The sequence below is a fragment of the Suncus etruscus genome, chromosome 16 (genome assembly GCF_024139225.1).
Source record: "Suncus etruscus isolate mSunEtr1 chromosome 16, mSunEtr1.pri.cur, whole genome shotgun sequence".
NCBI classification, from domain to species: domain Eukaryota; kingdom Metazoa; phylum Chordata; class Mammalia; order Eulipotyphla; family Soricidae; genus Suncus; species Suncus etruscus.
In genome coordinates this window covers 46094603-46108226 of record NC_064863.1, presented here as the reverse complement: position 1 = coordinate 46108226, position 13624 = coordinate 46094603, and the positions used below count along the sequence as shown (strand labels likewise).

At 38.9% G+C, this 13624-nt stretch overlaps 1 protein-coding gene across 2 annotated transcripts in view; it reads left to right on the top strand.

The window, feature by feature from the left end:
• Positions 1–10078, top strand: part of CLOCK (clock circadian regulator) — a 51988-nt gene extending 41910 nt beyond the window's left edge. For both annotated transcript variants that reach the window (XM_049789943.1, XM_049789944.1), the window contains 2 exons: positions 56–323; positions 4330–10078. In XM_049789943.1, coding sequence (XP_049645900.1) covers positions 56–323; positions 4330–4509 — 448 coding nt within the window. In that variant the 3' untranslated portion in view covers positions 4510–10078. The remainder of the gene's footprint in view (positions 1–55; positions 324–4329) is intronic.
• Positions 10079–13624: the final 3546 nt, after the last annotated feature.

Genomic DNA, 13624 nt, shown 5'->3' with positions numbered 1-13624 from the left:
TCTTTTAATGTGTTTATGGTATGTTTCTGACTTTATTCCTTCTTTTCTCTTACAGATTTTCCCAAGGTCAACAGCTTGTGACTAAGTTAGTAACTGCCCCTGTGGCCTGTGGGGCAGTCATGGTCCCGAGCACAATGCTCATGGGTCAGGTGGTGACCACCTACCCATTTGCTCCTCAGCAGCAGCAACAGCAACAGCAACAACAGCAACAGCAACAGCAACAGCAACAGCAACAGCAGCAGAGTTCCCAAGAGCAGCAGCTCCCTGCTGTTCAGCAGCCCTCCCAGGCTCAGCTGACCCAGGCATCACAGCAGTTTTTACAGGTAAGTAATCAAAGTGGAGAAGCGCTTTGAAACCTGTTGGTTTGCATGTGATGAAATGGCATTGAAGGAGCCATTTTTAGGTAAAGTAATATGCATGATACCCCGTTCAGTAACAGTCTTGCAAATCACAATGTCTAAAAGGAAGAAAGGGAAAAGAGAGCAAGCCAAAAAAAATGTCTGCCATGGAGTCAGGTAGGGAAGAAGGCAGAAGGAAAGTGATTGATCATAAGAAAGTGGGGAAGGTAAGGTGTCTGCCTTGCCAGCGCTAGACTAGGATGGACCGCGGTTCAATCCCCTGGCATCCCATATGGTCCCCCAAGCCAGGAGTGACTTCTGAGCTCATAGCCAGGAGTAACCCGAGTGTCACCAGGTGTGGCCCAAAAACCAAAAAAAGAAAAAAAGAAAGTGGGGACATTGATCATAAGAAATGTGCCCTGGTAAAAGGATGGGTATTGGACTTTGTATGACTGAAACTCAATAATGAACAACAATAATGACTGTGTATCTCATGATAATTTATTTTAAAAATGTATTTTTAAAAATTCATAAGATCTTGGGGCCGAAGAGATAGCACAGTGGAGGGCATTTGCCTTGTATGTGGTCGACCTGGGACAGACCCGGATTCAATCCCTGGCAACCCATATGGTCCTCCAGCCTGCCGGGAGCAATTTCTGAGCTCAGAGCCAGGTATAACTCCTGAGCACTACCAGGATGTGGTTCAAAAAAAAAAAAAAAATTGTAAGATCGTATAAAAAAATAATTCAGTTTCTCCAAAGGCGGAAAGCTTGTCATGAGTTTAGCTGGTTTTTCCCCTTAGTCTGTCTTTGAAAGATGTGTAGCTGTCTTTAGACATAACCACTCTCTCAATGGCTACTTCCTGTCCACATCATGACACTTGACACTGGCTTGTTCTCGTTTTTTCTCCAACTGTTCATCAAAGTCAGTAGGATAGTAATATCAAATGGTTGTATATCTTTTAGTTAGCATATACATTATTTTATTGAATTAAATAAATTGGGAGGGGTATGTAATATAGCTTAGCAGTAGAACCTATGCCCACATACGTAAGGTCCTGGAATTAATCCTTAACACCCTATTTTTAAGTAAACTAATAGTTACAGAATGTTTGGTTATAAATTAATACCAGAGGAGAAATATTGTGGAGTTAGTATAAGTTATAGGTTAGACTTGGGCTCTAAAATCAGGATGCCCTACAGTCGAGTAACTTCTATACTCAACTATATGATTTTGGCAGATTACTCAGTTATTTTGGTGTCCTAATGTAGAATATATAGAAGTGCTTATAGCTTATACCTCATAGATATCAAGCACATATCCTAAGCATACTATTAGGCAAATAACTCATGACTATTCTGGAAAAATAAAAAACCATTGGACATTCAAGATGCAGACACAGATGTGAAAGGATCAATTCATCCAAAAGATCAGAAGAAAGCTAAGCTGAAATTCTGTTGAAATTTTCTTTTTTATTTTTTATTTAAGTACCATGATTGCATGCATGATTGTAGTTGGGTTCCAGTCATAAAAAGAACACCCCCTCCCCCGGGCCCGGAGAGATAGCACAGCGGTGTTTGCCTTGCAAGCAGCCGATCCAGGACCTAAGGTGGTTGGTTCGAATCCCGGTGTCCCATATGGTCCCCCGTGCCTGCCAGGAGCTATTTCTGAGCAGACAGCCAGGAGTAACCCCTGAGCACTGCCGGGTGTGACCCAAAAACAAACAAACAAAAAAAGAACACCCCCCTTCACCAGAGCAACTTTCCCACTACCAGTGCCTGTCTCCATTTTTCTCCTTTCCTACACCCTCCCTGCCTGTATTTGAGACAGGCATTCTACTTCTCTCACACATGAACATTGTCATGATAGTTTGTAGAGTCATCTCTCTAACTAAACTCTCCACTCTAAGTGGTGAGCTTCATCACATCGAGAGCCAGTCCTTCCAGCCTTCATATCTGTTGTCTCTGGGCATGTTGGGCAGGAGGACACACACACGCACATGCACAGTAGTAAAATAGTTGGGCAGGGACATACACACGCATGCATGCACACACGCATATAAAGTAGTCATTAGCCAGCTTTTTCCATTCAGGGTTAACTGAAAGATCTTTGGATGTAGACTAGACCCAGGGTCTTCTGCTGATACCAGTTCACAGACCTTTCCTGTCATTACAGCAACTATCATGACTCCCTTTAAAAATGCCTTTATAGGAGCTAAAGAGATAGTACAACAGGTACGGTACTTGCCTTGTATGAGGCTGACCTGGTTCAATCTCTAGCATCCCATATGGTCCCCCAATCATTGCCAGGAGTAATTCCTGAGTGCAAAGCCTGGAGTAAAATTTCACTAATATTTATCATTTGCTTGGATTTTTTTCCAGATTTGTAAATAGTGTTGTAATCATTTGTGGTCTTTTTAAACAAGTGAATGAATGAGGGAAAAAGAAAGCCTGTCTCGAGTACAGGTGTGGGTGGGGTGGGGAGTAGATCTGGGAAATTGGTGGTGGGGATCCTGCACTGGTGAAGGGGGTGTTCTTTACATGACTGTAATCATACAACTACAATTATATTTGTGATCATGGGGTTTAAATAAAGGTAATTTATAAAAAAAAATATTTCATTCTTATAGAAATCCAGTAGAGAAGTCAATATGATTATGTATCTCTGAAATCTATAAAATGAGGCCCAATAAATATATTGTTTGCCAAAGTCACACAGTGTAACCACAGAACCCAGACCTCAGGCCCATGCTTCCAGCATTGGGTTGCTGCAGTTTTTCTTTTCTCCAAAGGAACCTGGGTAGGGCATCATTAGTTTGACCTCAATGTATGTTTGATTCAGATAAAATCTGATTATCTATTTTAAAAAAACTCAGAATAAGGGGGCCGGAGAGATAGCATGGAGTTAAGGCATTTGCCTTGCATGCAGAAGGGCAGTGGTTCAAATCCCGGCATCCCATATGGTCCCCCAACCCTGCCAGGAGCGATTTCTGAGCGTAGAGCCAGGAGGAACCCCTGAGTGCTGCCGGGTGTGACCCAAAAAATAAAACAGAAAAAAAAAACTCAGAATAAATTTTATTTGTTAAAAAGTGTTCTCTTGAGGGGCTGGAGAGATAGCGGACGTCAGGGTTTGCCTTTCATGCAGATGGTCATTGGTTTGAATCCCGGCATCCCATATGGTCCCCCATGCCTGCCAGGAGTGATTTCTGAGTGTGGAGCCAGGAGTGACCCCTGCTCACTGCTGGGTGTGACCCAAAAAACAAAAACAAAAACAAAAAAAAGTGTTCTCTTGAGAGAAGAAAAGTGTCTGCTATTGGGGCAGGCTAAGGGTGGGAGTGTGATGACGTTGATAATTGGGGAAATTGATGGCTGGAAATGAACACTGCTTGGGTGTTGGAATGTTGGATGATTGAAACTCAACTATCAACAACTTTTGAAATCTGTATCTCAATGGTGATTTAAAATTAATCAACTTTTAGGCCCGGAGAGATAGCACAGCGGCATTTGCCTTGCAAGCAGCCGATCCAGGACCAAAGGTGGTTGGGTTCGAATCCCGGTGTCCCATATGGTCCCCCGTGCTTGCCAGGAGCTATTTCTGAGCAGACAGCCAGGAGTAACCCCTGAGCACCACAGGGTGTGGCCCAAAAACCAAAAAAAAAAAAAAATTAATCAACTTTTAAAGAATTTTGTCACTAGGACATAAAAAAGTGAAAGAATGTGTAGGTTATCTTAAGACAAAGATTCTTAATATATTAAAAATCTATAGCTCAGAATCCTTTTAATGAGATTGTCATACTTATAAAATGAGGTAAAGCCTCAAAATAACCAAATAATACATGAGTAAGAAAAAATTCAGATAATGTGAATTTTCAGGATCTTGCCTCTAGGGAGAAAAACTGAAATGTCTTAAATCTAAGTTCTATAAATGAGAGCGAGTAGTAAGTCATTACTTAGTCTATATTCCAAATGCATAACTCATTCATGATTTTTAGACTTCTAGGTTACTCCATGGAAATCCTTCAGCTCAGCTTATACTCTCTGCTGCATTTCCACTACAACAGAGCACTTTCCCACAGTCACATCACCAGCAACATCAGTCTCAGCAACAGCAGCAGCTGGCTCGGCACAGGACTGACAGTTTGACTGATCCTTCCAAGGTTCCACCACAGTAATGTACACACCACCTCTCTGACCTCAAGGAAGGAAGGAAGGGATTGACCCATAAAGAGTTGCTCAGATGATCTGAAGAGAGGACAAGTTCCAGCACTTGCTGAGATGCAGTATAGAGTGTTCTATTTTCTGGAATCACTTAACAGGGAAAATGCTGCCTAGTGCTAACGGTGTACATTAATACCAGCCTCTGGAGGGAATCATAGGGCCATAGCCAATTTTGACAGTGTTTTACTTGCCCAGATACTTTTTGATGGAAAAAAAAAAAAAGAGTATATTGCCAAATGTTTAGCTCAGCTATGAAACATGACCTCCAGTGAATCAGAAAGGCACTGACAATGTTAGTTGACTTAGTGGTTCTGTGCCTATTTTCCAGTGTTACAGAGGACACACCACTGCCATGTCAGGGGTTTGCTCACAGTGATGCCATGCAGACAGTCCAGTAGACTCAGTAGGTTCCCTCCCCTACCCCAACCCCTGTTCAGATAATGATGGAATAGTGATTAGTTCGAGAATGTTGTGAGTTCCAATTCTCTATGTACAGATGCTGTAAAAATAATATGTATATGTCTGGATAAAAGGAGAGAAAGCAAAACTTTTGTATGCTGCATGAAAGCATTATCTCCTTATAGGTATGAGTATATTTCCTTAGAGTCTGATACCATGTGCAAAATGAAAACATCCTCCATTTCCTTTTGTTTACAACAGATATAGTGTTCTATTCACTTTCCGGGGCACAAGTCTTTTTTTGTTCATACTTTGGCTGTGATGTCACAGTTTGTTCTGTGAGGTATGATGTGCTGCTGGGAATGATTTTTTTTTTTTCAGGTTAAATTATTGAAACAACAGGATTTCCAAGATATTCAGAAATATCCCTCATTACTTTGTTTTTCAATTATGTTTGAAAATAGGATTTGCACTGCTTTGTTTTTGTTTTGTTTTTTAGAGGGTGGGAGTTTTGATTGCATATTTTAGTACAGTTCATAGTTGGAAATAGTTATGTAAATGGTTTTCAACAAGACTGAAAGTAATTTCAAGAATGTTATAAGAGTAAATTTGCACACAAAACATTTTTGGCACTTTTTAACATTCTCACTGGTGGGAATTTTAACTTTTAAGATTTGTTGGAATCTTTTTATTATCCTTCACAATTTCAATGCTTCTTTTAGTCAGAAATGATTCAGGGTTAGAGAGGAAAAAAACCCATAGTGCCTTGATTTTGATTCAGGTGACACTTCACCATCTTGAATTCACTGTCTGGATTCAGTAGCAGTTTCGAAATGTTAGTACATTTTTCACAGCATCTGGGTGTCAGTGCCATTATTATTCTCCTAAGTTCTATGAAGACTGCTCTGAGTCTCTTGGACTGGAGGTACAAATAGGTTAGAAATAAAAGACGACACCCCAACACTATATTAAAGAGATTGCAGAGTTGCTTTCCTAAGTCTGCATCTTTCATGAAAAGCTAAATATTTGTTAAAGAATTATCAGTGAATATTTGTTCCGTATCATCTTGTTCCTACAGAAGACATGAAAGGGGTCAGGAACTTTCACTCATAACACTAGAATATTGTAGTCTTGTGCTTTCTAAACATGAATTAAGATTTCATTTCCTATTCTAAAGGTGTACTCAAGGCCAACAGAAATTGCTGACATTAAAACAAGCATTTCATAGGTCTTGTGGTACTAATAAATATAATTTTATAGAAAATGGAAAAATAGCTTTTGGAATATCAGAAAATACTACTTAATAAAGGGAAAACAACAAACTAAACTAATTAATAACTCAGAATTGAGCCTAACTAAATGTAGACCAGATTTGGGGTTGTTCAGCAGAAAAGGCTTTTAGCATTGAAAAGAACTATATACCAGAGTCCACGGAAATCTCAGTCAGTGCTTAAGACTTTTCTGACCTCAGCTTTGTTGTCACCATCATCATACTTTGTCTTTCCGTAGAAAACTACCCAGCCACTATTAACTTAGAAATGTTGAAAAATAAAACTACCAAAGAAAGTTGGTACCTACCCTTCTACAAAAGAAGTGTCATTAGATACCAGACATTTATTAACTTATCAAGAAGCACCTCTTCTAATTATGTGACCAAGAGAGATTGCTGGATTCCTCCTGAAGCTATCAAGGCAGATATGTGAGCATACAACCCAGACAGAACTATTAGGGAATACAGCAACAGTATTCAGTTCTTCCCTTTCCAATGGCCTTTCTTTCCTGCCTAATCATGCCATTCCAGTTCTGTGACTTGTGCCTCATTAATTTATTGCTGATGTCTTGCAATAAGGATTTAGATGACAAGATATTACAAGTTATCATTTTGAGGTTATCCTCTAAATGCAAGTACTTAGAGAAAACCAACAAAAGGAAAGCATAATCAGACAGGCCACAGGAGAATTATCTGACTTCTGTTCATGGTCTCCAACAGTCCCTTTAAGTATTTTCAGTCCCGACAAATATCTAGTCAAATCTAATGGCCAAATTTTTGTTTGATTATTGTGTTCTTGACTTCCTTTTTCCTTGCATTTTTCCACCCCCACCTGTTTAGGCTTGATTACTGAATTCCAAGGAGCAGTTTACACTTTTCCTATCCTGTCACTCATAGGTGTGCTAAGAGAGCTAATAAATAAGAGCTAAGTAATAATGTAAGAACTGAATAAGTATCATCTGCCTTGTAGCTCCTTGTTTTCCTTCTGCTTCTCAAATGTAACCATTGCAAAGCTGGCCTTGTCCTGCCCTGCCCTTGGCCCAAGGAACTGAAACAGGAGCATACTGAAGATTCTGCCGTTGTCTGTACTTCATTCCTTTCTGTAGCCAGTTTTCATTAAAATCCCAAAAATTAAGTAATGGAGAAGAGGAAACTTTTCAGCTACTTCAGAAAAAAAATCTTATCTTCCCTCAACTTCCATTGATGAGATAGAATCAATTTTTTTTAAAGCAAAAAATTCTGTGTAGCACTGTAAGAGCAGTACCTGTTGCAGAAAAGAAAAAATGTTCACTTCTTTTTGCAGTTCTCTTGCTTTTGACAGCTGTGGCTTGTTCTGAGGACTGTTTTTAACAAAAGCCAACAAGAAGATGAGGGTTGCTAAAGACAGCTGTTTAGAGTGGTATAAAATTAGAATCTGTATGCTTAAAAGTTCTTCAGGTTTTTTGGTGAAAAATCTTGGGAGTAAAGCAAATACAGGCATGGAGGTAACCTGTAAGTAAATAGTACATTTCAATCTCCCAAGTGTTGTCTTAGGTGAAGGAATCATTTGTATCCCCAAGTTCTGCTCTGTCATATCTGGCACTTAGAAATGTGCTAGTGTGGATATCTCGGTGACCAAGCACCATGTTTAGACTCTCAGTGCTGGCTTGATCTCTTCAGAGGTGCTCTAGTTGGTTGTTGCCTTAAGCAATTGCTTGCTGACAGTGAGAGCAAATAATCATGCACCCTGCCCCTTTCTAAAGCAGCTGTGCACAACCTGTCCCTCCTAGTTTCCTTTCTGTGATCGCATCCTACCAGTTAACCCTCTCATCTCAAGCCGTAGACTCCTCCCCATTTATGCAATTTTCACCCTGTGCCCCCCTTGGAATGCTAAGGGGGCCATTTGGTCCCTGGCTAAGAAATGCTGCTCTAAAGGCCATTGTTTGTCACAAGGAAATGAGGCCGTGTTCAGAAAGCCTTAGAAAGAGGGCCCTTTTAAGTAGCACTCTGTTCATCCAGCCCTCTACAGGGGAAATTAGTTTCAACCGGGTATCACCCAACTTTCTTTGGTTATATTTAAGATAGGCATTAGATTTGTTTTCTTTCTTTTTTTTTTTTTTTTTTTTTTTGGTGGTGCCAGGAACTGAACCCAGGGTTCACATGTGCTTTACCGCTGAGGTAGCCATAGCCCTGTCTACCAATTATTTTTTAAAAGGTTTCCACTATATTGAAGACAGCTGTTTTAAGGTGGAAATTAAGTAGCATCTTACTGTATAGTGGCTTGCTTCTTTTTTCTGTTTCTTTGGCGATTAAAAGTCTGCTGATGTAAATCTGTGCAAAATTCACTCAAGTCTATGACCTTTTTAGTATCTGAGGCCCTGTTCTTTAGTCCCTCAGGAGTCAATGTTGGAAGGTAGAAACACTGGATATTACTATTACTGAGTGGATCTAATCAAGAGTAAGTTGAACAGAGTTTTTAAGTTGTAGAAAAGAAATAGCACAAGGGCATATGCCCTCTGAATAGTAATCAGAAATAAGAACCTTTTAAGTTTGTTTAAGTTGGGTGAACATTCTTCTAAAAGGAGCTTCTAGAGTAATTGCAAAGGAAGAGTTGACTATTTTTATAGTGTATTTAATATATTTGTATATATCTATGAATATTATATAGTAGGAACCCTCCCATGCCTCCCTCTTTTCTAATGTACTCCCCCCCCCTTTGCCATAGCACTAGTATCGTCCCATCCGCATGGGTACCGTGCCTACCGCCAGCCTACCATGAGATAGTGCTGCTGCTCTGAGACAGGTGAGATGCCCCGACTCTCATGCCTGGGGATCCTTTATACAGGAATAGCACACAACTTCACACAACACACAACAGTCCAAACGCATCCTTTCAAATGAAATAAGCACTTTATTGCAACTATCCATTTTGATAAAGTTTGTCTTAGGCATTACCGTTTCTAAAGGATCCCCCAAATCATCACATAGGTGAAATTTTAAATTAACACATTTCTGAGAAATGTTTAGATCCAGTGAACCATAGTAGGTTTATGGGAATGATTTCAAGGTAGCCAAATAACTGACTTTTGTTTTGAATGTGGTGGTCAAGAGACTAGTTGCCTCGTTTCATTTAGACATCATTGTAAACCTTTCTTGCCTATTGTTTGTGTGGACACCCAAAGAGACCAATGAGCCTATTTGTTTTCAGAGGTCTAGGAAAATTGCATCAATGTGAATAGATGTCTAGAGCTGACCTAAAAGTGAATGGTAGTAAAATGTTAGAATATAATAACTTCAAGAATTATTCTGAGTGTTTGAAATGTGTTCTGAAATGTTGGCATGTCATTTCAGTGTTTCCATTTGAATTGCTCTTGTAATGTTTTTGCACAAGAAAAGATTAGAAAAAATACTGCTTTGGTTTAAGAAAAAAATGTAATTTGGTCTGTTTCAATGTCTCCTGTATAAACACTGGGGATGAGTTTTGTTGAAAGCTCTTAAGTATTTGAAAACCACTCACAAAAAGTTAAGCAAAGGTGAATCATTAAAAACTTTCGTTTTGCACATTTTCCCCATGTCATGATTTCACACTACATTCCTTGTATTTCTTAAATTATATTCTACAGATTGTGAGTATTTAACAATACTCTGTAAGCTGCCTGGGTTTTCCTAGGGAAATGTTCTTAGTGAAATATAGGATCTAGTTTAGGAAGAAATTACGAAGTGAATTCCATCATCACCACCAGCAAACACTGAGGGTGCTTGCACTTTGTGACAATCAAAATAGTATTTATGAAAGAATTTAAAACGTGGTTTTAAAGAAGCACTTGCTTTGAAAGCATTTCTCTGGGTTTCTTGAATAAAAATGGCTAAATGTATTTATATTTTAAAATATCTTTGTGTTGTTTTTGTCATTAAAGCGATTTCTGGTTTGTTTTATTTTGCTATGTAATTCTCAGGCAGGCTGGATGTTTGCCACCTGGTCCACTGGGGAGAGACCCCTGTCCTGTGACCCCCTGCACTGCCACCACCCTTTTCACCACTCATTTAAAAAAACAAAAAAAGTCCTTTCAAATTCTCATATAGCTCCAACCTCTTTCTAGTTTTACTTGCTGCCTTTTCTATTTCATGGGCACATTTTATACAATTAACTTTCCAACACAGCCAAAGGCCAGTATGACATAACCAGTGGCACACATTGTTCTCTCGAAAACCATCTTCCAATAGCTGTTGTGATCGTATCCTTACTGAAACTCATTTAAAGTCTTTAAGTACAGTGGAATATATACATACTGTAAACTTTTACTAGTATTGTTACTATGTTGCTTGGTCCTTTTTTAAATCTTCATATATAGCACTGTCCATTAAGGCAGTGTTTTGACATTTCAAAACCTACAGCTGGTACTTTCTGTTGGTGCACTTTAGAACTTGAGTCTCCTCTTTACAGCTCCCAAGTAGCTCCTAAGTCCTACAGGGCAGGCACAGGGTTGCTTGCCCAGCTTGTAGGATTCCTTAGGGAATAGTAATTAAAGCACATCAATCACAAGTTGGATACAACATAAAAATATTTGACTCAAAGGCTAACTTGAAGATGTGATGTTTTAATTTGTCTGAGGAAACAAACTGTGACATCACTTGAAAAAAGTTCAAATGCCCAAAGTGGTTTTAAGTTGGCTGGTACTAGAGCTAGTTCACTGCTGGCAATTGTTGGCAGTAATGGTACTAAACCATTAAAAATGTAGGAAAAGCTACATTACTCAAAATGATCTGAAATCTAACTAGACCCTAAACTCACCATTTAAGCAATATATATACACATGTATATATAGATTAATTGGCCAGGAAATCACATTTTTCTCTTAATAGATATCAGCCTGTAATTTATTCTAGGAATCTATTTATTCTTGAAATCTATTTTCCCATGGAATAAGTGGGGAAGGGCCTCAGTAAGGCCTATGTAAAGATTGAAGCCCAAAGATGAGTTGATTTCAGTGCTGTATTCAAACCAGTTTGTGCAAAAAAAAAAAAAAATGTTTATCTTTGTAAATTTTGTTAACATTGGTTGGTAGTTTTTACAAACAAAAACCAAATTCTAATATTCTGTGTTGGTTCTTAAGTGTGTTGATACTGCTGTCCTTACTGCTTGGTTCTTGATTTTAAATAAAAAATTAGATGTAGCCCCATTCTTACATAGATTAGCTATCAGATCTTGAAATAATTCTTATTTTCCTAAACCAGATATCAAATGAAAACCCAAATTGTTTTCAATTATTTTTTCCCAGGTATTAACTTTTGCCCAAATTCAAAATGGCACAGAAACATGAGGGAATACTGAATGGTTTCAATGGTGCTATATTAGGTTCTATGCTGATTTTTATGAGCTATGTTTGGAAACACATTATTGTATAAAATACGTGGGTCATTTGGTTACCAGTTTAATATTGCCATTTTAATTTGGTGTTACAATTGCTTATGGTTGTTTTCCAAGCTTTTCTTTGAGGAAAAGGTAAAAATACAGTATTAGCCTACCTCCACTCAGGCCTTTTGCTGTATAACTTTTCCTAGTTATGATGTGTAGTTTCTAAAACCTACATATGTGTTATTGTAATGTATTCAGAATCTAAAATTATGGCCAAGAGCCAAGCAGTAGCATTGTTTTATTTTGTAAATGTAAAAATAATTAGATGGAGACTTTGTTTCCTTATTCAGTTTTAAAAATAAAAATACCTCAGTGCTGTTTTTCAGTATCACCAACAAAAAGAAAATAATACCTGCTTTATGTGGCACATAACTTGTAAGAATCACACTCTTTTGGATTTTAAAAATGATTAAATATTTTAAAATCACTACCAATGACATTTTCTTTCTTTTAGGAGTTCCCTGCAGCAGTGGGACCTGGCTGGTGGGAGCCACCTTGTTGTCTGAGTGCTTGTGTCCTCTTACACTTACCTGGTTGTGGCATCCCACAAGTTAGGCTCTTGGGCCCATCTCCCACTCGCTAGTCCTGGGGCCCCTGTGATGCCGACCAGCTACTAAAAAGCAAATCTTGTCTTTCCTCTTCTTCTTCTATTTTTTTTTTTTTTTTTTTGGTTTTTGGGCCACACCCATTTGACGCTCAGGGGTTACTCCTGGCTATGCGCAGGGAAATCGCCCCTGGCTTGGGGGGACCATATGGGACGCCAGGGATCGAACTGCGGTCCGTTCTACACTAGCGCTTGCAAGTTACCTCTAGCGCCACCTTCCCGGCCCTGTCTTTCCTCTTCTTATAGGGGGATCTTCTCCTCTCCCTCTATAATCCTCTGAAGTGGACTGGGGTAACCAAGCCACACAAAATAAAGGGGACTTCCTAAAATTTTCTTTATCCTAATTTGTAGATGCTGGTATCAAACTACTAACTCCATCAACCTACTGCACTTTAGGTACTCTGGGAGACACAATTGAATTCAGGTCTCTTCCCAGCCTGACAGTTTTTTAGGCCTTTCTAATGCAAAGTCTGAACGCAAGTAGCTGTATAAACCCAAAATGCTGAGTCTGGGACTGTATTTCACACAAGAAATGTGACTATTTCCATGTTTGTCCTCTGGGTTCAAAGTGACTGTTAATGGTGGTGCTGCTGCAGATGGAAAACACATGAGATACTGGGCTGGATTGCTTACACAGTCACTGATCAGGTCATAATGATAAAATGAGCTAGTTACAGGTTTAAGACTTTAACTGTCATGTAATTAAGGTGATTTCATTTCTTTTTGTACCACATTAGAACCGACTACCTCTGAATCAAGACACAGTCAAGGTAGCACTTTCAGAATAATATTTAGCTCCTCCTATTTTTGTACAACTTTAGAAACTGATAGATATTTTGAAAAATTAGTTATGAACTTGTATAACACACAAGAAAAACAAGGCACCAGTTAAGTTGCTTTTATTTACATTGTTATTTATGTTACATTGTTTATTCAGTATAGAAAAAATATGAATACATTCATTGTATTCTCAATTTGGTAAGCCCATGGTCAAATATTGACTGTTTTTATATTGGGTTTCCTACCCAATTTGTCTTAAAAACAAATAATGGACCTGGCAAGTAACTGCATCACATTATTGGATAAAATCGTAATACATGTTTCTCCTGCACTTTTTTTTTACAAACAAAAGCCTGATTTTGAAAAAGAATTTCTGGATTAATTACTGCTTACTGGCTCTAAGAAATGTTTAAAAGATCAAACCCCATTTCCCTGAAGCACTCAAAGTAAACCTCTTAGAACACCTCTGTGACATAGGAAGAGAACCAGTGGCCCTCAGAAGAGGCTGAGTGCCAAGGACATCAGTGGTCGCCCCAGCACAGCAGCTCTATATAACACACAAACCCCACCACACAGGCCCGGAGAGATAGCACAGCGGTGTTTGCCTTGCAAGCAGCCGAT